The sequence below is a fragment of the Monodelphis domestica genome, chromosome 2, assembly GCF_027887165.1.
Source record: "Monodelphis domestica isolate mMonDom1 chromosome 2, mMonDom1.pri, whole genome shotgun sequence".
NCBI classification, from domain to species: domain Eukaryota; kingdom Metazoa; phylum Chordata; class Mammalia; order Didelphimorphia; family Didelphidae; genus Monodelphis; species Monodelphis domestica.
The window spans coordinates 266,571,252-266,590,431 of record NC_077228.1 but is presented as its reverse complement, the minus strand read 5'-3'; the positions used below and the strand labels follow the sequence as shown (position 1 = coordinate 266,590,431).

Sequence of the window (19,180 nt, the reverse complement as noted above, 5' to 3'; positions counted from 1 at the left end):
CCCAGCTTCCCTGCACTGAAAAGAACCAATCTAGACATCCCCTTCCCCTGACCCAGCCATGGCAGAGAATGATGTGGACAATGAACTCCTGGATTATGAAGATGATGAAGTGGAGACAGCAGCTGGGGGTGATGGTGCTGAGGCCCCTGCAAAGAAAGATGTCAAAGGTTCCTATGTCTCCATCCACAGCTCTGGCTTCCGTGATTTTCTACTTAAGCCAGAGCTCCTCCGGGCCATTGTAGATTGTGGCTTTGAGCATCCATCTGAAGGTAAGCATCTTTTCTCTTCTCCATAAGTCTAGGGACAAAGAGAATCCAGGAACAAAATCTTTGAGGGAATAGGACATGGAGTTTTGAGGAGTGGGGGCAGAGCTGGGAAATTGTTACGAGAATTAATGGAAACAGAAGTGTAAGGGTTTCTAAAGTGAGATGGTAGGGAATTAGACTTGAGTATGGGGATAAAACAGTGTAGAAATGTCTGTTGAACTAGAATGATGGTAGATGCAGCAGGAGATAATTGGTGTAGTGAGAGATGAGGATGGGCAGGTAGAAATGGGATGGGAGAGATTATGATTGAATTTGGTAGGATTTGTGAGAGATAGAGGTCTATGGTAGAATAAAAAAATAGCAGAATAAGATAAAAAGATTCATTTCCTGAAGTCTGGCTGAATTTCTAGCCTTGCCTAATGACTATGGTAATAATCCCATAATCCCATTCTTTAGGGATTAGTATTGCCTAATCATACCACTACTCTGTCTTTATTCAAAATCATTTCTTTCTGCCTTTCTCTGATAAAGCATAGGAAATGTCTTATGGTCAGAGGACTGGAACAGAAACCACCCAGAAATGTAAAACAAAAGGGAAAGGGAATAGGCATTAAGTGCCAGGTACTATTAAACAATTTAGTTATCTCTTCATGGTAATCTGGATTGTAGGTGCTACTGTTATCCCCATTGATGAGGAAACTGAGGCAGATAGGTTAAGTGATGTGCACAGGTTCGTTCAATAGTTAGTGTTTGAGGCTGGATTTGAACTTTGGATTTTTCACCACCTAGTTGCCTTCTAGCAAATATTGGAATTGGTTCCTTGTTACAGACTTAAGAGATTTTAGGGGTTTGGGATGTGTGTCTGGGAGGGAGACCCACCTCTAATCCATCATCTTCCCTCTTTTTTCCCCAGTCCAGCATGAGTGTATTCCTCAGGCCATCTTGGGAATGGATGTCTTGTGCCAGGCCAAGTCAGGCATGGGAAAGACAGCTGTGTTTGTGCTGGCCACGCTGCAACAGCTGGAGCCAGTCACCGGTCAGGTATAAACTATGTGGGGAACAATAAGGAAGGAATATTGAAGGGAAAGACATATTCCTGTCTAAGCCACATGATGTATTTTCAGAGACATGAGCACTCAGTGCTGAGATGACCTTTATCTATCACCCTTGACTGATGGCAGATGGGATATTGGGGTGAGAGGTGGGGATTTTCTGACTTTAAATTGTAGAGACCTTTTAAAGACCAAAGTAACTTAAGGTTTTTGGTTTAATTGAGATTTATTTTTTTTAACTGTTTATTGAAATTCTACCTAGTGCTTAGAATTGTACGAGGCAACACTGGGGGGAAAAAAAACGAAAAATGAAAGACAAGATTGATGTCCTCAAGGAGCTCGTGGTCTGGTTTGGAAGACCAAACATACATTTGAAAATAGTTTAACAGATATGATTCTTGAAAGTTCATAAGGCACTTTTGCTTTCGAGTGCATAAGAGGCACTTAAATTGTTAGGTCTCAGAAGTAGAATTGTTTGATATGCTTAGTTATATTTTTCATTATGGTCTTCCTCTTCTTAAAAAAAGGGCAATTTACTAAACATTTATCTATTATCCCCTGTCTAAGGTTTCTGTGCTGGTAATGTGTCATACTCGGGAGTTGGCCTTTCAAATCAGTAAGGAGTATGAGCGCTTCTCCAAATACATGCCTAATGTCAAGGTAATTGATGGGGAGGAGACTGGATTAAGGGGAAAAATTAAGGGTGGAGGAAAAGTAGTAATAAGAATCTGCCAGTTGTGTTGGGGAACATAATAGAAACCAAAATTGAACCAGAAGTCACTGAAGAATAGATACTATCTTTAGGTATGTGCTACATTATGTAGTAGACAGGTTCCTGAAAAGTTGGATGTAGGTGAGATTTTCATTAATTTGATTTTGTTTCCTTAATAGATTGCTTTTATAATGTCCCCTAAAAATCTTTTTTATCTTCTTTACTGGGTGGATTTTTTTAGTGGCCAGGGGCTCTTACTATGTTAACTTAGGTTAGTCCTCCCCCAGCCTCTTTGTTAAGCAATTTATGAGCTAGGATATAGTTAACTCCATTATCCTGACTCTGCTTTTCTATTGCTCTTGTCTTTAAGTCACATTAATGCTCCTTGCACTTCATTATACTTAGGTCTTTTCCTTTCTTGTCCACCATTTGGGTTGTTCTAGGAGGTGGTAGTATGGATGAAAGCTTAGGTTGTGTGGTGTGGGAAGGTTTTAAGCTCTCTATCCCTAATGGCATATGTGGACTTGGAAGATACATGATGTCTTCATTCTTTAGGATAGCAGAAAATTGAGTCCTGGCTATCTGGACCACTGGATGGATGGATGGCCTAAGAGGTTCCCATTATATTTTCTCACTTAACTGTATTGGAATAGAAAGCATGCTTAGGTACAGATGAGTTTGCTTGATTTTACTTCTTCCCAGTCAGAGCTGGGCTTGCTCAATTGGTTGGGGTAAATTAAGTCCATTAACTTGCAACAGATCAAAAGCTCTGCCTTTCAGTATTCTCTGCTCCCTCTGTACATTCACTCTAACTTCAGAGGAAAATAGAACTTTTCAGAATTACAAGGAGAAGGGTATGGAAAGAACACTAGATTAAAGGTCAGAAGATTTGAATTCTAGTTCAGATTCTTCCACTGGCTAACTGTACGAGTGAGCCAACCCTTCTGAGTTTAGGTTTCCTTATTTTCAAAATGAGAGCATTAAGATAATTTCTAATGTTTTTACGTGGCAGTAAGAAAAGGTTTTAGCCAAATAGGGAAGAAATCAAGACTGGGAAATGGCTGTTTAGGAAATGAGAAGATAATTACTCTGTGGTGACCTTCTCAATTCTGAATGGCAGGTGGCGGTATTTTTTGGTGGTCTTTCAATAAAGAAGGATGAGGAGGTGCTGAAGAAGAACTGCCCACACATTGTCGTGGGGACTCCAGGCCGTATCCTGGCCCTGGCCCGAAATAAGAGCCTCAATCTCAAACACATTAAACATTTTATCTTGGATGAGTGTGACAAAATGCTCGAACAACTCGGTGAGTGGAAAACCTGAAGAATAGAGGGATCACAGAACTGGGTCTATACCTCATGGAAATTAAAGGTCAGGGTATTTGACCTTTTAGAGCCACATGATGTGTTCATATTAAGATGGAGCACCTTGGTGCCAGGACGACTTTTGATCTATCACCCATGACTGATGGCTCTGGGCTCCGGGAAGCTGGCATTCTTTGGATATCTGTGAATATTTTCATTGGTTCTTGATAAAAGGGGATCTGGGGAGTCCAAGCAAGTCAGCATGGTGCTTTGGGATGCTTTAGTGATGGGGATAATAAAGAGAGAATGGTTCGGGCCTTTTCTTTCTATATGTTAGAGAAGGGGGTACCTTCATCCCCTAGAGAGAACTTCCCTAATCTGATAACACTGTGTACTGATTATTTTGCCTTATGTTTGAAATGCTAGGATTAAAGGAAGTTGGCTTTTAGGATAGGTAGGAAGAGAGCAGAATTCAGTCAATAATAACCAAACTTCTGGATAGACTTAAGTTTTAGATATTGGGACCAGGAAGCATCCTTAAGTTGCCATCTGAATACCAAATTCAGATATTGAGAACTTTCTGGGAGGGGAATTTTGAGCAAGATTTGTAAGGAGCAGTTGAAGATAATTTAATCGAATTAAGCTCATGTGTTGGAGTGAGATAGCCTGTTACAACCAAAAGTAGCATACTGGACAGGGAACCAGATAGTCTCTTGCTTTCTTCATATTGGAAATTACCCTTTTCCTTGTGATTCTATACTACCCCTTAAAAACTTTTTTCTCTCTCTTTTTTTTATTTTTATAGACATGCGTCGGGATGTCCAGGAAATTTTCCGCATGACCCCCCATGAGAAGCAGGTCATGATGTTCAGTGCCACCCTGAGCAAAGAGATCCGCCCTGTCTGCCGCAAGTTCATGCAAGACGTAAATACCCTTCTACCTTCTCTCCCTCCATCCCCTGCCCGAAGCCTTCTCCTACTCCCTCTCCTCGACCTTCTCCAGTCTACCCTCTTCCCTGTCCTCCCAGTGCTGAGATGGAGTCATGTGACCCCCCAGGGCTGAGTCCTCCCTGGAAAGACAGAGATAGAGACAGCCAGTGATAAGGTCTGCGCGGGTGCCAGGGAAACTCCGGAAGACTTGGTCGGGATAAACACGAGAGCGGGTAGAATTCAAATAAACCCCCAACAAAATAAGAAAACCCAAACAACAGCAAAACTCTTTTTCCTTTTGGCAGGGTGGGACACACTGTCCCACCCCACCACCCACTATTTCCCTTGTCCCCCACAAGCACACACCCTCAAGGTGGCATCGAGCACAACTGGGGCCTTTTGGTCCCCCTAAAAACTCAAATCTCCCCAAAACCCACATTTCCTGGTGACAGGAGAGCGAGAGAGGGACAGACAGACTTCAGGGCATGGCCAACAGAAGAGCAAAAGTCAAAAATGAGTCTGCCCCCTCCCCACCTCCAGGGGTGGGGGCCTTCGGCACCTCAACCCCCGACCCTTCTACTCCTTCCCCTCCCTTTCCTCCTCCTCCCCCATCTGGACCCTCTGGAGATGTGAGCCAGCAGCAGAGACTCAGCGCGGCGGGGGATTGCGGATGTCATCCAGCATCGGAAGGCGGCAGCGGAGGCCGCAGGAGAACCGTGTCCAGGAAGCAGAGGACCAAACCAGCCTTTTTTTCCGTTCCCGGTTTTTTTTTCCTGAACCTTACGCGTACCGCGCTCCCTTCGCGCCCATGCGAGTTGCGGGGGTGCTCCTGAGTGGGTGGTGGATTTTTTTGGTTTTTTGTTTCCTTTTTTTTTTCCGGGAGGGGGAAAGGGCAAGGTAACAAGTGAAGATCTTTACTTTGCTGAAACCAGGTGGGGATTGGGGGTTCTAAAACTGGAAAGAGAGTAGTGGGGTAAGGCTTGGGGATGGGGATTTATTTATATTGCTCCCTTATGTGGGATGCCTCCCTTGTACTACTACCCTCTGTGGGTAATAGAGATGAATTTCAAGGAGGCTTCTAAACTGCTCCTAAGTGGGCTTGACCATCAATTCCCTGGCAGAATCTAGGGCTAGCTAGAGAGGATGGAGAAGCAAATGGGGATTGAGGCTGAATCTATTATTACCTTGTAGAGATTTTGTCTTCCCCTTCAAGGGGATATATAGTTCAAGAGCTTTAAAGGAGAATTCTTATATAATAATAGGAGGTGCTACTCTTTGCCTGAACATCTTTATTGCTGGGGTTTATTTAATTTTAGCTTCTCAAGGAAGCCAGTCCCTTAAAGGGGTCTTCCTTCTTAGGTGGTTCTGGCTAGAAAAAGTGATGCAATCTTTCACTTTAAGTTACCTCCATTTCCTTTAAACCAGCTCTTTAATGTAGCATCCTAATCTTTAAGAGATTTGACCATCTCCCCCTAAGTCAACCTTCCATTTTTACTGTTTCAGATTTATCTGATAGTATCATAACTCTCTTTAAGATTTCTCCCACTATTGCCCCCTTTTGGCTGGCAAATTGAGGTGATGTTGTCTAAATCATCTGAATAGCCTCTTGCCATAGTCTCACCAGAGGCCATTAGTTCTGTCCATTGTCCTTTTGCCTCGATAGTGCTTTCCATGGGTGTTTACAACATCCCAGGACAGCTTTTACTTAAAACCCTATTTTAGAGAGAAGAGACCATGTTTGGGAGGCTGTGGGGTTGGAGTTGGGAAGGGAACTTGACATCTTAACTCTCTTCTCCCCATCCCATTCATGGGGTGTATTGGGAGTCGCCTATCCCCACCCCCCCCACCCCCCTCAGGTTTAACACCCCCACTCTGCCCTCCCTCCTCCGTCCCCTCCCTTCCTCCCCCCCAGCCAATGGAGATCTTCGTGGATGATGAGACGAAGCTGACGCTGCATGGGCTGCAGCAGTACTACGTGAAGCTGAAGGACAATGAGAAGAACCGAAAACTCTTCGACCTCCTGGATGTTTTGGAGTTCAACCAGGTCAGCTAGGTGGGAGGAGAGAGGAACATGAGGGAGAAAAGTCTGAAGGATAATATAAATGCCAGGAATGCCCTTTAGGGGAGGCTAACCAGTTTTGATGCCAAGTGAATTCTCTTCTGCTTGGTCTGGATCTTTTGTTATTTTATAAATATGAGGAGTATCTCATCTATCTTTGCCTTTCCTGACAGCTATGACATCTTTTTTGTTCTCTGATGGCAACTTTCTACCACCCCATAACTTCCCTCTGGTTTTATCTTGTTTTCTTCTTTTTTTTCCTTTTTCTTTTTTTAAACCCTTACTTTCCATATTAGAATCAATACTAGGTATTGGTTCCAAGGCAGAAGAGTGGTTAGGGTTAGGCAATGGGGGTTAAGTGACTTGCCTAGGGTCACACAGCTAGGGAGTGTCTGAGGCCAGATTTGAACCTAGGACCTCCCATCTCTGGGCCTGACTCAATCCACTGAGCCACCCAACTGCCCCCTTATCTCGTTTTCAAGATGAATGATAGTTCTCTGAATCAAGTGAAGTAGATGGAGTGAAAATAGACTGTTTTAAGACTGTCAGAAAAGCAAGAGCATGTAGTTTGGTGGTTCAGGCAAGAATTGGATCTGTTGAGGTAGGATGGTAGAAGCCTTGGCCCATTCCAGGAGTATAACTGAATCCTTTTTCCTTATCTCACCACAAACAGGTGGTGATCTTCGTGAAATCTGTGCAACGCTGCATTGCCCTGGCCCAGCTCTTAGTGGAACAGAACTTCCCAGCCATTGCCATCCATCGTGGGATGCCCCAAGAGGAGAGGTGAGCAAGATCTTCGAGGGTTGGGGTGATGCAGGAGAATACCAAGGGCAATTTTCATATCCTTCCCTGCACTCTATCCCCTGTCTCCACTATCAGGCTGTCCCGGTATCAGCAGTTTAAGGATTTCCAGCGTCGTATCCTTGTGGCTACTAACCTTTTTGGCCGGGGCATGGATATCGAACGAGTAAACATTGCTTTCAACTATGACATGCCAGAGGACTCAGATACCTACTTACATCGGGTAAGCCTCATAGTTGGGTGATACTTTTTAATCTCTTACCTTCTGGCTTTCTAGCCCCTTTCTCACCTTTCTTTGCCCCATATCCATCTTTTCTGTACTGTCTCTTTCTCAGGATATTCCTTGACCTATATCACCTTTCTCGTCCCTAGGTGGCTAGGGCAGGCCGGTTTGGTACAAAGGGTTTGGCTATCACATTCGTGTCAGATGAAAATGATGCCAAAATCCTCAATGATGTCCAGGATCGCTTCGAGGTCAATATCAGTGAACTGCCTGATGAGATAGACATTTCTTCCTACAGTGAGTATTGGACTTTCCCTTTTGCTAATTAGCTTTTATCCTATGATCTCACTTCTCAGCCTTTTTTTTTTTAAGTCTTAATGTGTGTCTTGTCTTTTTATTAATTCTCATCAGTTTCCCCTCCCCACCTTTCTTTGTATAATTCTTTCCCCCTATCATTTCCCTTCCTATCACTACTCCCACCTCTAACCCTATCTTAATTTCTTTCTTTCTTTTTTTTCTTTTTTTTTTTTAAATTTTTCAGTCGAGCAGACTCGGTAGAGGCCTTGGCCGTCCCTGGAGTATGATACCCTCTCCCTCCCCAGGAGCCGAACACCCGGGCGTGGGGGTGAAGGAGACACTACTGCCACCTACCCCCAGCCTCCCGCCCCAACGGCCCTGTTCACGTCATCCCCCAAAATCCCTCATTGATTTGCCCTGTCGGATTTTTTTTTAACAAAAACTAAAAATGAAACAAAAAAGTGTCTTGAGCATTTGTGAGGGTTTTGTTCCTTTATTTGAGGGGTGGCAATGGGTGGTATCTTTTCCTCTTCAACTTTGGGGGTGGAATGGAGGTCACAGGGGACTGGAAATAGGATTATTGTGAAGGAATTCAGTTTACTAGAGACTAGCTTATCCTTAGTACCCCTTCCCATTCTTAGCCCTCCTCAAGAGAGCATTCCTATTTCCCCTCATTGGGTGTTCTCTCTGCTCCAGGAAAGAAGGGAACAGGATAGGACCCTGGAGGGGGCAAAGGGGTTCTTAGAAATGTTGACCTGGGTTCAGCCATTGAAGGAAGGTAAGGGAAGGTTCCTTCAAGCATCACCTCCCAGGCTTTCTCGGTGCCGCCTCATTTGCTCCTTGAGCTTCTGGATCTTGAGCACAAGGGCCTGAGCTTCCCATGCCCCTTCTTGCCCCTCCAGCAGGGCTTGGTACAGCTCTAACTGCTGCTCAAGCAGTTCTTCTGCCTGGGCCAACTCCGCTCTTCTGTGGCCTGGACCCTGGGGGAGGATGCAGAGGGTTCAGACCAACTTTCTGGGCTATGATGCTCAGTTTACTGGGGAGAAAAACAGCTGCTTCTTCACGCTCCCAAACCACCCCATAATTATCTTCTTTCTTAGGATTGATAGATACTAAACATCTGGTTCTAAGAATATGCTAAGTGATAAGGGCAAGGTGATTAGGGTTGTTACTTGGCCAGGGTCACACAGCTTAGGAAGGCCTGTGTTCATATTTGAACCAGGACCTCCCTTCTCCAGGTCTGTGCTCTCAGGAATCCCAGCCTGGCCTCCTGCTATATAGTAGGACAGTGGAAGGGGGTAAGTATTGGGGGTAGGTATTGGTCTTCTGTCTGGATGAAGGGCCTTGCTGGAAGAAGAGAGAAAAAAACTGCACTTCCCCTCTGACGAATAATTAACTCTTAAACCAGGGGGAAATTCCTGCTCAAGGACTTTGTGGACTCTGCTATATGAAAGGGAGAGGAGGTTGGGGGAAAGGAGAGTAGCGGTGGAATATGCATAAGTATAGGGAGGGGTTTGATCCCTCAGTATTGGAGGGGAAAAAGAGGGAAATTCCTCAAGAATGGTAAAAGCAGAGTCTTAGGACCAGAAACTGGGGGGGTATTGGATTAAGATTTGCTCCTCCCTATCTAAAGTAACCACCCCCACCCTATCCCTACCCCTCTTACCCTGTTTGGAGGCAGGGTCTTCCTGGTTGTTTCTTCTGTGGCTAACTCCTCCGTAGGTGTCCCAGGACTTTGGGAGTGGGCCCCATGAGAAATATGAGGGACCATGATCCGGGAAGGCAGGAGACGGCAGCAGCGAGAGAGCCAGGGCAGAGGAAGGCCCATGGCAGGCTGGGGCTGGGGAGGGAGTTATGTCCGAACTGCCTTCCAGCTGCCAAGAACTGGCTTCCTCCGGAGCCCCAGCCTCGCTTCGATGCCCCAGCCCTGCCCAGTCCCCCGCCCCTGCCCGCTCCACTGCCTCCTACTCCCTCCCCAGCCTGGCCAGCCCCAGAGTCCATGGACTCCTGCTCATGAGCTACATGTAACCTTTTAATCAACCTGGCAGCACTATTCTCTGAATTGCAGGTGCCAGGATCTTAAACTTTCTCTTGTGGTTTGATTCTTTCATCCACCTAGTTCAGGTTCACATTTTTTTTTCACTCATTCTCTTTCTGTTCCTTATCCCTACCATTGCCTTCATTCCTATCTTCCTTCCCCAAAGCAGATTCCTCACCCCCTCTTAGCTTAACCCCCAGGCCGATCTCTTATGGCTTCCTCTTGGATTGTCTCGCCTTGTTTAGGAAGTGTATTGTGTTTAGACTTAAATTTTCAGGCTCTAGCAAGGTAGAACTGCCCTTACCCTCTTCCAAGTTACAATGATAAAATTGCTATTCTACTATAAACTACTCTTTAAGAACTTATACTGATAAGGCTATTTGTCGCCACCCTCCACTTTTACCTTTTGCTCACAGAGAATCAGAATACCAGAGCTAGAAGGGACTTCAGGGGTCATCTGGTCACCCCCAACACATCTATTAATATCCTTGACAAGTAGTCAGCCCTTCAGTTAACTGAAGATCTAGTGGTTTAGTGGCTGGGGTAGGGGGTAGGAACCTCTTGAGGTTACCCATCCCACTTTCTAATTGTTTTTGTGTTTAAGCCTATATGTATGTGTATCTTTACAACGTCCACCCAAGCAAAACACTCTTCAAATTCAGGAAATAGAGCTATCATTATCCCCCCATAACCTTCAGAAGCAGCTAGGTGGCCTAGTGGATAGAGTGGGGGAACCATTTGAATTCAGATCCAGTCTCTGATACTTAGAGGCTGGGTGACCCTGGGCAAGTCTACCTCAGTTTCTTCATCTGTTAAATAGTGATAACAATAGTACCACATAAATACTAGTTATTCTCAACACTACCTGACCCTTTAAGTGATCTTTGTATGTACTCCAGGTTGTTGATGCCTTTCTTAAAATGTAGGTGCCCCCCACCCTCAGAATTAAGAACAATACTCTAGATGTAATCTCAATTTCTTGTGCCTATTTCTAGCTTTGTCTTTTATTAGTGCTAGTCTCTCCCCATCCTCATCCCCATCCCCGCCCATATATATCTTTACTTTTTTGCCTCTTGAAGGCTCAGCAAAAGTCCCAGGAAGCTATCAACCACTTTTCTCTGTTATACTACATCTAAGTGCTTATCAATATGAGTAAGATTTACCATTTTATATTATTGTAAGATTAACTATTATCCAATTGTTTTGTATATGTTAAATTTTGCCTCCTGAGTTGGACTGTCTTCCTTAGGGACAGGAATTATGCCTGATACTTATTTGTATCCTTTGTATTGCTGGGCATAAAGGTGCTGGCCTGATGAATACTTATTGGAATGGGGAGAAGGAGACACCTTAATCCTTACCCCCCACCTTCTACTTTCTGGTCACCAGGCATCTGATTCTGATCAGTACTTGAGCCCTTTCCCCTCCAGCTTTTTCCTCAACCATACTGAGGGATCTAGCCCCTCCTTTTAGTCATGTATATTCTACTGATACTTGCCCTCCCCCCTTCATCTTCCTTCATTTGGGGGCATTCTGTCTCAGGTGAATAGTAAGGTCCTAAACCTGAGAAACAGATACTCTGGAATCCAGGTCCACAGCAGCCTGAGGAGGCTAGTCTGAAAGAGACAGCCAACCTTTCCTATTTCCAGCTCTATCCTTTAGTAAATTCATTGTTTGAGGGGGTGGGATGGGGGAAAGACAGCTCAGTGGCTCATTGAATAGAGAGCCAGGACTAGAGAGGAGAGGTCCTGGGTTCAAATTTGTCCACAGACACTTCCTAGCTGTTTGACTGAGCAAGTCACTTAACCCCAATTGCCTAACCCTTGCCACTTGTCTGTCTTAGAATTGATACTAAGTATCAGTTCCAAGATAGAAGGTAAGAGTTAAAAAATAAAGTGAAATATGAATCCATTAGGTTCTGTCATCTATGAATGTGTCTAAATTTATGTTGAAACTGTTTATATTTTCATCCTGACCTAAATCTTAGCTAACAATTTCCCTGTGTTCTCTCTGTGCTGTGAAGTAAGAATTCTTTTTATCTCTTTTAGAAGAAAGAGATCTTTCACTGTTCAGAGGATCCCCCAGTTCAAGGTTATTGTTTTGGTGAATAAGTTAGCAAACTCTTAACCGAGGTTGCTGATGAAAAGAGGGGAAAATATCCAACAACAAAATAGGGAGAAAATGTTTTATATTTCTTACTTGAGAGGTTGAGTTTCAATTGTGGTCTCCATGTTTCTGAGGGTGGAGGAATTCCTAGGAATCCTTGGTCTATGGGAGAAACAGTGATGCTTGTCTATTTTGTTGCAATTCTCTTCCCTCCCCCTAACTCATAAATCTCCAGCCTGAAGCTCTCCCACAGCAATGTGTCCTCTTCCCTCACCCTGGAATCTTACCTAAGCCAGGCTCTCAACACTGGGGAAGTGTCTGTTCCCTAAAAGATAAAGAAAAGAGAATTTAAGGCTCATGATTATGAACATGTAGGAAAGACTTCTGAAGATTAGGTGATAGGGGTGGAGTATAGGGAAGCAATATTTATTATTAAGTGTCTGCTATGTGCCAGGCACTGTGCTAAGAGATTTATAAATATCTTATTTGATCTCATGACAACCCTGGGAGGTAGGTGCTATTAACATTATTTTATAGTTGAGGAAACCGACAAAAATTAAATGACTTGACCAGAGTCATACAGCTAGGAAATGTCTGAGGTCACATTCATAAACAGGTCTTTCTAACTCTAGACCCAAGGATTTCAGATCCTAGAAGTCGGGGGTGGGGGGGTGGGGGGTGGGGTGGGGTGGGAATTAGTCAGTTTTTGAACACTGGAAACATCCAGGCTATATAGGTCTAGCCTGGGAGTAAGGATTATCCCCCACAACAATTGTGGCAAACTCCTCACCCAGCTCATGGTGAGAGTCTGGTTTAGCCTTTGGTGTTCCACAAGGCAGATGTATCAAAGCTCATCTCTTGATGGGACTTCCACATTTTCTCAACTCTGATAGATCCCATCTCCTCCAGGCTGAATGGCTCAGCATCCTGGGATCCCTGGCTCAGAGATTCTTCATCTTGAAGGCAAATCAGAGTGATATTAGGTGAGAAGCCAAATGCCAGGCACCCGAGGATGAATTCCTTCCCAGAGATCTCCCAGAGGTTCATACAAAGGGATGGAGACACTGTGGTAGTGAAAAGAAAGGGAGGGTTCAGAGTTAGGTTAATGACTGTCTTTAGTTTCTTCCACTCTCCCACTCACCTCCCACAATGTATGTTGGCTTATAGCCTTTCTACCAAGTAAGTCTTCAAGAATCTTGACAATGAAGAAAATAAGAGGTCAGAGTACACATAAACACACAGAACCCCCTAATACCCTTTTAGAGAATTCCTTAAGCCTCTCTTCTTTTTTCTAGTTGGGAGTTTTAACTATCATCCCCAGGTTCTTCCTGAAAAAGGATTTAGACATTCATCTCACCCCAGGCCCAGGAAACCTTGGGCAGGACAGTCCCTGGATTATGGTGTGTCCTTACCTCTAGGTTCCTGGCCTCCAAACCCGACCTGTAGTAGTCTCCAAAGTATCTTCCTTCAATCTCCCTCCAGCCAGGCCTGCACTGCTGAAATATGGCTGCCTATCATCAGCTGCCTCCTCCTTTCTGTCTCTGGGAGGGATGGTTCCCAGGCCCAGGTTGTTGGGTTGTAGGCAGTGAATTACTTGCCATTGTAGCCACAGCACCAGAAAGTCACTGTCCTCCCAGCTCACAGCCATGGGACAGTTGAAGTGTATGGGAGTCAGGAGTCATTCCCTGCACCCCATGCCCTAGTCAGTGGTGGGAGGGCAGCACAGGAAGGGAGGGGATATGTGTAAGAAAGTGGGTTCTTGGAGCACAAGAATTCCTGGGTCCCATGATGAGGGAAATCCAAATTAGTGGGTTCAGGAAGAGGAGGGGGTCTACCCTCTAGTTTGGTATTGAAAGGTGGGAAAATGAATTGGGTCCTATAAGTAGAAGTGCTGACTCTGAGTATGGATCTAAGAAAGAGCTGTGGGAGCAGTGCTCCTGGATCTCATGGGGGCCAGCATAGGGGGCATGGCAGGGTGGTCTGAAAGCATGGATCCCTAGCTCACCACTGAGTTTGTTGTAGCCCAAAATGCTGAGACTCCACCTAATGTCCTGCTCCTGTCTTTTCAGGAACAAGTGCTCTTTCGTCTCCAGCAGCAATACTGTACTCTCTATCTCTGCCCTCAGCTCAGCCCTCTTGACCTCACTGTCGTAGTTTATGGAGATGCAACCATTTATGTAACCCAGGGCCATGTAAGCAGGTTGACCTGGACCAAGCTGAGACACTGAAGTAAAGTCATACTGTAGAATGGAAGTCCCTGAGGACTCCAAACTCAGGAGTCAATATCCTTCCCCTAATTCTACTGCCCCAAAAGGCCTGGTCTGTTGTGAGGTTCTGTCTTCCTTATCTCCTCTCCTTCTTTTTCCTCCTTTCATTTTTCTTTTATTCTCTTTTATCCTACTATTGATTGCCATTTGCTTTTCCATTTCCTGAATTGATCTTCCTTTCCTCTCTCCTTTTTTCTCTTGATTTCTCTGCATCCTCCATTTTCTCATCTTTTCCTTTATTATTTCTTCTAAATTTCCAAATCCAGCCTTCCTTTTTCCCTTTTTCTCATTAATGAATAGCCAAGTATTGGAAGTGAATATGATGCAGGCTTTGGAGTCTTGGAAGCCTTAACCAAGGTCTAGAGAGGTGCATGAAATTGAGGTTCCAAATCCAGAGTGCTTGCTTCCCCATTCACCTCATTGACATTTGCTCCCAAATTGTGGGACTCTCATGTTACTCATAAGACTGATGCTTTGAAGGAAGTGCTTCTACCACTATGCATACTTGTAGCAAACGGATTCTAGACGTCCAACCCAAAATCTGAGGGGATTCTCTGTGTGCCAGGGTTATTAATTGTATGAGGAGATCATGGAGGATCTATCTCTGTTCAGTTGGTTGCCCTCTCTGATACCTGGGGCAAGAGTCCAGAGTCACAGAGGCCATTTGAGGGAACATCAACATCTATGCAGATTTTGGCAAACAACCAGGCCAAGCCCAATCTATGAAGTGAATTCCTCTTGTGTTTGGAAAACTGCTGGGTACTTAGAAATGCTCTAGTTTGTATGGTGGAAAGAACTAGTTCCATAGTCCACAATTCTAATACCTGTGTGATTTTTTTAAAGCTTTATTTTTATTATTATGTGAAGCATGCTTCCATATTGGTCATTGCTGTAAGAGCAAACTCATATATAATCAAAACCCCAAAATAAAACCATAAATACCCTGATGTAAAAGATAGTATGCTTCAATCCGCTTTCATCCAACTCCAACATTTCTTTCTCTGGAGGTGGATAGCATTCCCTATTATAAGACTTTCAGGATTGTCCTAGACCATTGCATTGCTGAGAGTAACCAAGTTTTCACAGTTAATCATCATACTATATAATGCTGTTACTATGTATAATATTCTCCCAGTTCTGTTTATTTTACTCCACATCACTTCGTGCACATCTTTCCAGCTTTTTCTGAAATCATCTTGCTCATCATTTCTTATAGTGCAATAGTATTCCATCACCAATATGTACCACAATTTGTTCAGCCATTCCACAATTGAAGTACATCTCTTTAGTTTCCAATTCTTTGCCACTACAAAAAGAGCTACTATAAATATTTTTGTATAAGTAGCCCCCCCCCCCCATTTTTAATCTTGTTGGTATACAATCCCAGTAGTATTACTGTATCAAAGGGCAGGCACAGTTTATAGCCCTTTGGGCATAATTCCAAATTGCCCTCCAGAATGGTTGGATCAGTTCCCTGTGTGATTTTTGTTGTATTTTATTTCATACTAAAGTTATTTCCCTTCCAATTCTCTTGCCCTCACCATGAGATCCCGCTTTGTAAAAAAGAAAAAAAAATTCAAGCAAAGCCAGCTGACAAGGATCCTTTCTTCCACCCCTCTGCTAAGAAGAGGGAAGTGTGTTTCTTAACAGTTCTCCAGCACTGAGATTTGTCATGATAATTTTAGGGTTCAATTATCTTTTAATTACCAATCATTGGAAGGATACTTGAAGGAACTGAGGATGTTTAACCTGGGGAAGAAAAGACTCAGCTAAGTAGCATGATACTGTCTAGAAGTATGTAAAAGATTGACAGATGAAAAAGAAATTCAGTTGTTCTTTGGCCTCATGAAGTAGAACCAGGAGCAAAGGGTGGAAATTGCAAACAGGAAATTTTAGGCTTGATGTCAAGAGAAACTTCCTAGCAACATCAAAAAGATGTAGAATAGGTTGTCTTGAGCTGTGGTAGCTTCTTCCTCTTAGAGGTCTCCAGGTGGAGGCTGGATGGACCTTTTAGGAATGTGAGAGTAACTATTCCTTTCAGGTATGGTTTGGACTACATGGCTTCTGTCCTTCCAAAGATCAAAGTGTCATTCTGTGTTTTATTGTGTCCCCACTGAGCTCTGTCCTCTACTACTACTAACAAGGGATACTTAAGGCAATATGATAAATTGGTAGTTCCCTAGGAAGGGCAGTTAGGTGGTGTAGTAGTTAGAGTGCTGGGTCTGGAGCCAGGAAGACCCAAGTTCAAATGTAGCCACAAATACTTCCTAGCTATGTGACCGTAGAGAAATCACTTCACCCTATTTGCCTTAGTTTCCTCATCTGTAAAATGAGCTGGAGAAGAAAATAACAAGCCATACCAGTATCTGTCAAGAAAATTTTAATTGTGGTCACAGAGTCCAACACAACTGAAATGACTGAACAATTGTCCTAAGATTTCTACTCAACCTGGAAGTCAAATAAAGTTGACCATCTTTGGGCAGTTTGAGAAGAGTTCTAGTAACTGGATTGAGGAGAAACCACTAAAAGAATTCTTTACTAATCAGAAACTTCAGTATCAAATATTTTAGGTGGCCAGGTGGTATAGTATATAGAGTGCTAGGTCTGGAGTCAGAAAGAACCAGAGTTCAAATCTGGCCTCAGACATGTACTATCTATGTGACTGAGCAAATCACCTCTATCTTCCTTTTGTTTCCTCAATTGTAAATATGTATAAGTGGAAATTTTCTAACGTTGAACTATATTTCCCAGAATTCCTTTTGTATTTCTCAGCATCCTTTCCCCTTTGTTTATGTGGGTCTTTATGTGATTTATATATAACTTTCTGAGCCTCCTCCCTCTCTTCTTTATTGAGATCGCAGTCAAGTTAGGCAGATTTTTAGACGTAGGCAGGTTTTTACTCTAGCTTTTTATTTCAAGTTGTTATTAATAAATCTTATAAATATAATACTTGAGTTATTGTATATTAATTTTAATTCTCACAATTAGTACCTATCTCCCAGGGTTGTAAGAATCAAATGAGATAATATTTGTAAAATGCTTAGCACAGTACCTAGCATATAATAGGCATTATATAAATATTATCATCATTATGATGATGATGTGGGAAAATAAAACCTTCCAGGATTCTTTTCAGTCTCAATTAGCATGTGATACAATCTCTTCTACCTTCCCATCACTGTGTCAAGTTGTTAGGCAGGTATCTGCAAATTCTCAGGAGTAATGAATGGAAATTGTACTTAAGATGCAAGTTTGGTAGCCCTCCTCTTATCTTAGGATTCATAGTTTGGGTCCCCAGAGGGTAGCTGCTACCCACAGTGTGCTGGAGCCAGCTTATACCAGAGAGATAATTATTAAATTTTCGCTGTCAGCATTTAGACCTCCGAAACCAAAAAATGCTACAAATCAGTGCTTGATTTATTGTTTTAGTGGGATCAATACTATGTATTGATCTACTGAACCAAGTCTGAGATTATTTTCTCCAGGGACCAAAGTGGCAAACATGAGATTGGGTCCTCAAGATGTTGGGGGTGGTAATAATGTTGTATTTTGTTCTTGCTATATCTTCAAAGTAAATATCCTTTTCCCAAAGTTAATTAATGTTAAGTGGTTAAATGGAACTGGACCATTAGTACATCCCTGGTAGCAAACAATGGAGAAATATAACTGCATGACATTCCCATTCTCCCAGGGTATCTCTATAATCCCAAGAGGAAGATTTTTGTCAGTTTTTCAGAGATCCCATCTGCCAGTTCTTTTATGATCTAAGAAAATGATTCCAGGTTGATAGACTTGGTTTCCAAATAGGAATTGTATATGATATTTATTTACACAATTTAGTGTATATATTATACAATGTGTTAACATAAAATTCAATTATTATATTTATATAAATCTATAAAACAATATCATAATTCTATTTACAAAATAATTATTTCCAAATAAGAATACTTTTAATTTCATTTCATTAAAGTCAGGTTAGGCTCATGAAACATTTTTAAACAACACAGGCCAAATTTGAGAATGGCCACCTGCCCTCTCTCCTATCTCTAAAGTTTGAAAGGATGATTCTTCATTGGATTTTATACTTGATTTTATTTTTGGACAATCCATGGTTTGTAGTTGTTGTTATGTTGTTGCTGAATATAGTCTATCTCTGGTCTGAATTACTATGTCTGTTGAGGTAGTAATATTATATGTTATTATGATATTGTTAAATATTTAATAAAGCTGGATATAGTTTGGGTAGGTAAGTGGCACAATGGATAGAGCACTTGGTCTCAGTCAGGAAGATCTGAGTTCAAATCCAGCCTCAGACAATTACTAGCTATGTGACCCTGGGCACATTATTACCCTGTTTATTTCAATTTCCTCATCTGTAAAATGAGTTGGAGAAGGAAATGGTGAATCACTCTAGTATCTTTGCGAAGAAACCTCCAGATTGGGTCATGAAGAGTTGGAAACAGCTGAACTCATTAAACAACAAAGTTTCAGAGTGAGTTTGGGGGAGCAAATCACTTTGGCAGCTAGTAAATGATGTATTGAAGTGGAAACTCAAGGGAGGGATATCAGACTAAAGACTATTGCAGTTGGCAAGAGGTAATGGGATATTTATTGTCTATCTAAGTAGAGTAAATAGGTAAAAACAAGATTTGATGACAATTTGGGTATGTGGGTATGTGAGTGAGAAGTTGAAAATGACACCAAGGTTTCAAGCCTAAGTGACTAAGAGCATAGTGGTACCCTTGATAGTAATAGGAAAATTGGAAAAATTGCTCCGGTTGGGGGGATAATGAGTTATCTTTAGGGCATGTTAAGTTTGAGATGCCTCTGGGGCAATTGGTGAAGTAGGACTAGAGCCTACCCTTAACAACTGTCTTACTTGGTGTTTCATTAGCTTTCATGGGTTCTCTATGCTGAAGATTTCTAAATCTATGTAACCAGCCTTAATGGCTCTCTTGAATTCTAATACTACATTATCACCTGTTTTTGGACATCCAACTGGGTGTCCCATTGGCATCTCAAACTTATCATGTCCTAAAGAGAATCCATTTCAGAAGAATACTACATGTAGCAACACTAACAAATCCTCTTACATGTGCAGATATTCTGTTTCTCTCACACACAC

The 19,180-nt window shown here is 42.8% G+C and overlaps 2 protein-coding genes and 3 non-coding genes across 5 annotated transcripts in view; 4 read left to right on the top strand and 1 right to left on the bottom strand.

Annotated features, from left to right (window-relative positions):
* Positions 1 to 36: 36 nt before the first annotated feature.
* Positions 37 to 19,180, top strand: part of DDX39B (DExD-box helicase 39B) — a 44,949-nt gene continuing 25,805 nt past the window's right edge. Inside the window, exons 1-10 of the mRNA XM_056817872.1 lie at positions 37 to 269; positions 1,180 to 1,307; positions 1,886 to 1,978; positions 3,151 to 3,334; positions 4,138 to 4,256; positions 6,174 to 6,305; positions 6,994 to 7,103; positions 7,200 to 7,344; positions 7,494 to 7,641; positions 7,886 to 8,939. Of these exons, the coding sequence (XP_056673850.1) occupies positions 59 to 269; positions 1,180 to 1,307; positions 1,886 to 1,978; positions 3,151 to 3,334; positions 4,138 to 4,256; positions 6,174 to 6,305; positions 6,994 to 7,103; positions 7,200 to 7,344; positions 7,494 to 7,641; positions 7,886 to 7,902 (1,287 nt within the window). The 5' untranslated portion in view covers positions 37 to 58 and the 3' untranslated portion in view covers positions 7,903 to 8,939. The remainder of the gene's footprint in view (positions 270 to 1,179; positions 1,308 to 1,885; positions 1,979 to 3,150; positions 3,335 to 4,137; positions 4,257 to 6,173; positions 6,306 to 6,993; positions 7,104 to 7,199; positions 7,345 to 7,493; positions 7,642 to 7,885; positions 8,940 to 19,180) is intronic.
* Positions 1,371 to 1,446, top strand: LOC130457746 (small nucleolar RNA SNORD83). The gene has a single exon (XR_008917020.1). It is a non-coding gene; the product is annotated as a small nucleolar RNA SNORD83 (small nucleolar RNA).
* Positions 3,089 to 3,152, top strand: MIR7264 (microRNA mir-7264). The gene is given in 1 exon segment (NR_127455.1): positions 3,089 to 3,152. It is a non-coding gene; the product is annotated as a microRNA mir-7264 (primary transcript).
* On the top strand, positions 3,423 to 3,501 carry LOC130457747 (small nucleolar RNA SNORD83). The gene has a single exon (XR_008917021.1). It is a non-coding gene; the product is annotated as a small nucleolar RNA SNORD83 (small nucleolar RNA).
* MCCD1 (mitochondrial coiled-coil domain 1) lies at positions 8,115 to 9,538 on the bottom strand. Its single transcript, XM_007483521.3, has 2 exons — positions 9,308 to 9,538; positions 8,115 to 8,621 (listed from the first exon to the last, which is right to left on the bottom strand). The coding sequence occupies exons 1-2, from the start codon at positions 9,467 to 9,469 to the stop codon at positions 8,436 to 8,438; spliced, it is 348 nt and encodes a 115-aa protein (XP_007483583.1). The 5' UTR covers positions 9,470 to 9,538; the 3' UTR covers positions 8,115 to 8,435.

Bases quoted from the DNA above. Each gene is read 5' to 3' on its own strand.
- MCCD1 (XM_007483521.3), bottom strand. From the start codon at position 9,469: ATGGGCCTTCCTCTGCCCTGGCTCTCTCGCTGCTGCCGTCTCCTGCCT. The intron at 8,622-9,307 runs GTAAGAGGGGTA...ATCCTCCCCCAG, and splicing joins AGACCCTGCCTCCAAACAGG to GGTCCAGGCCACAGAAGAGC.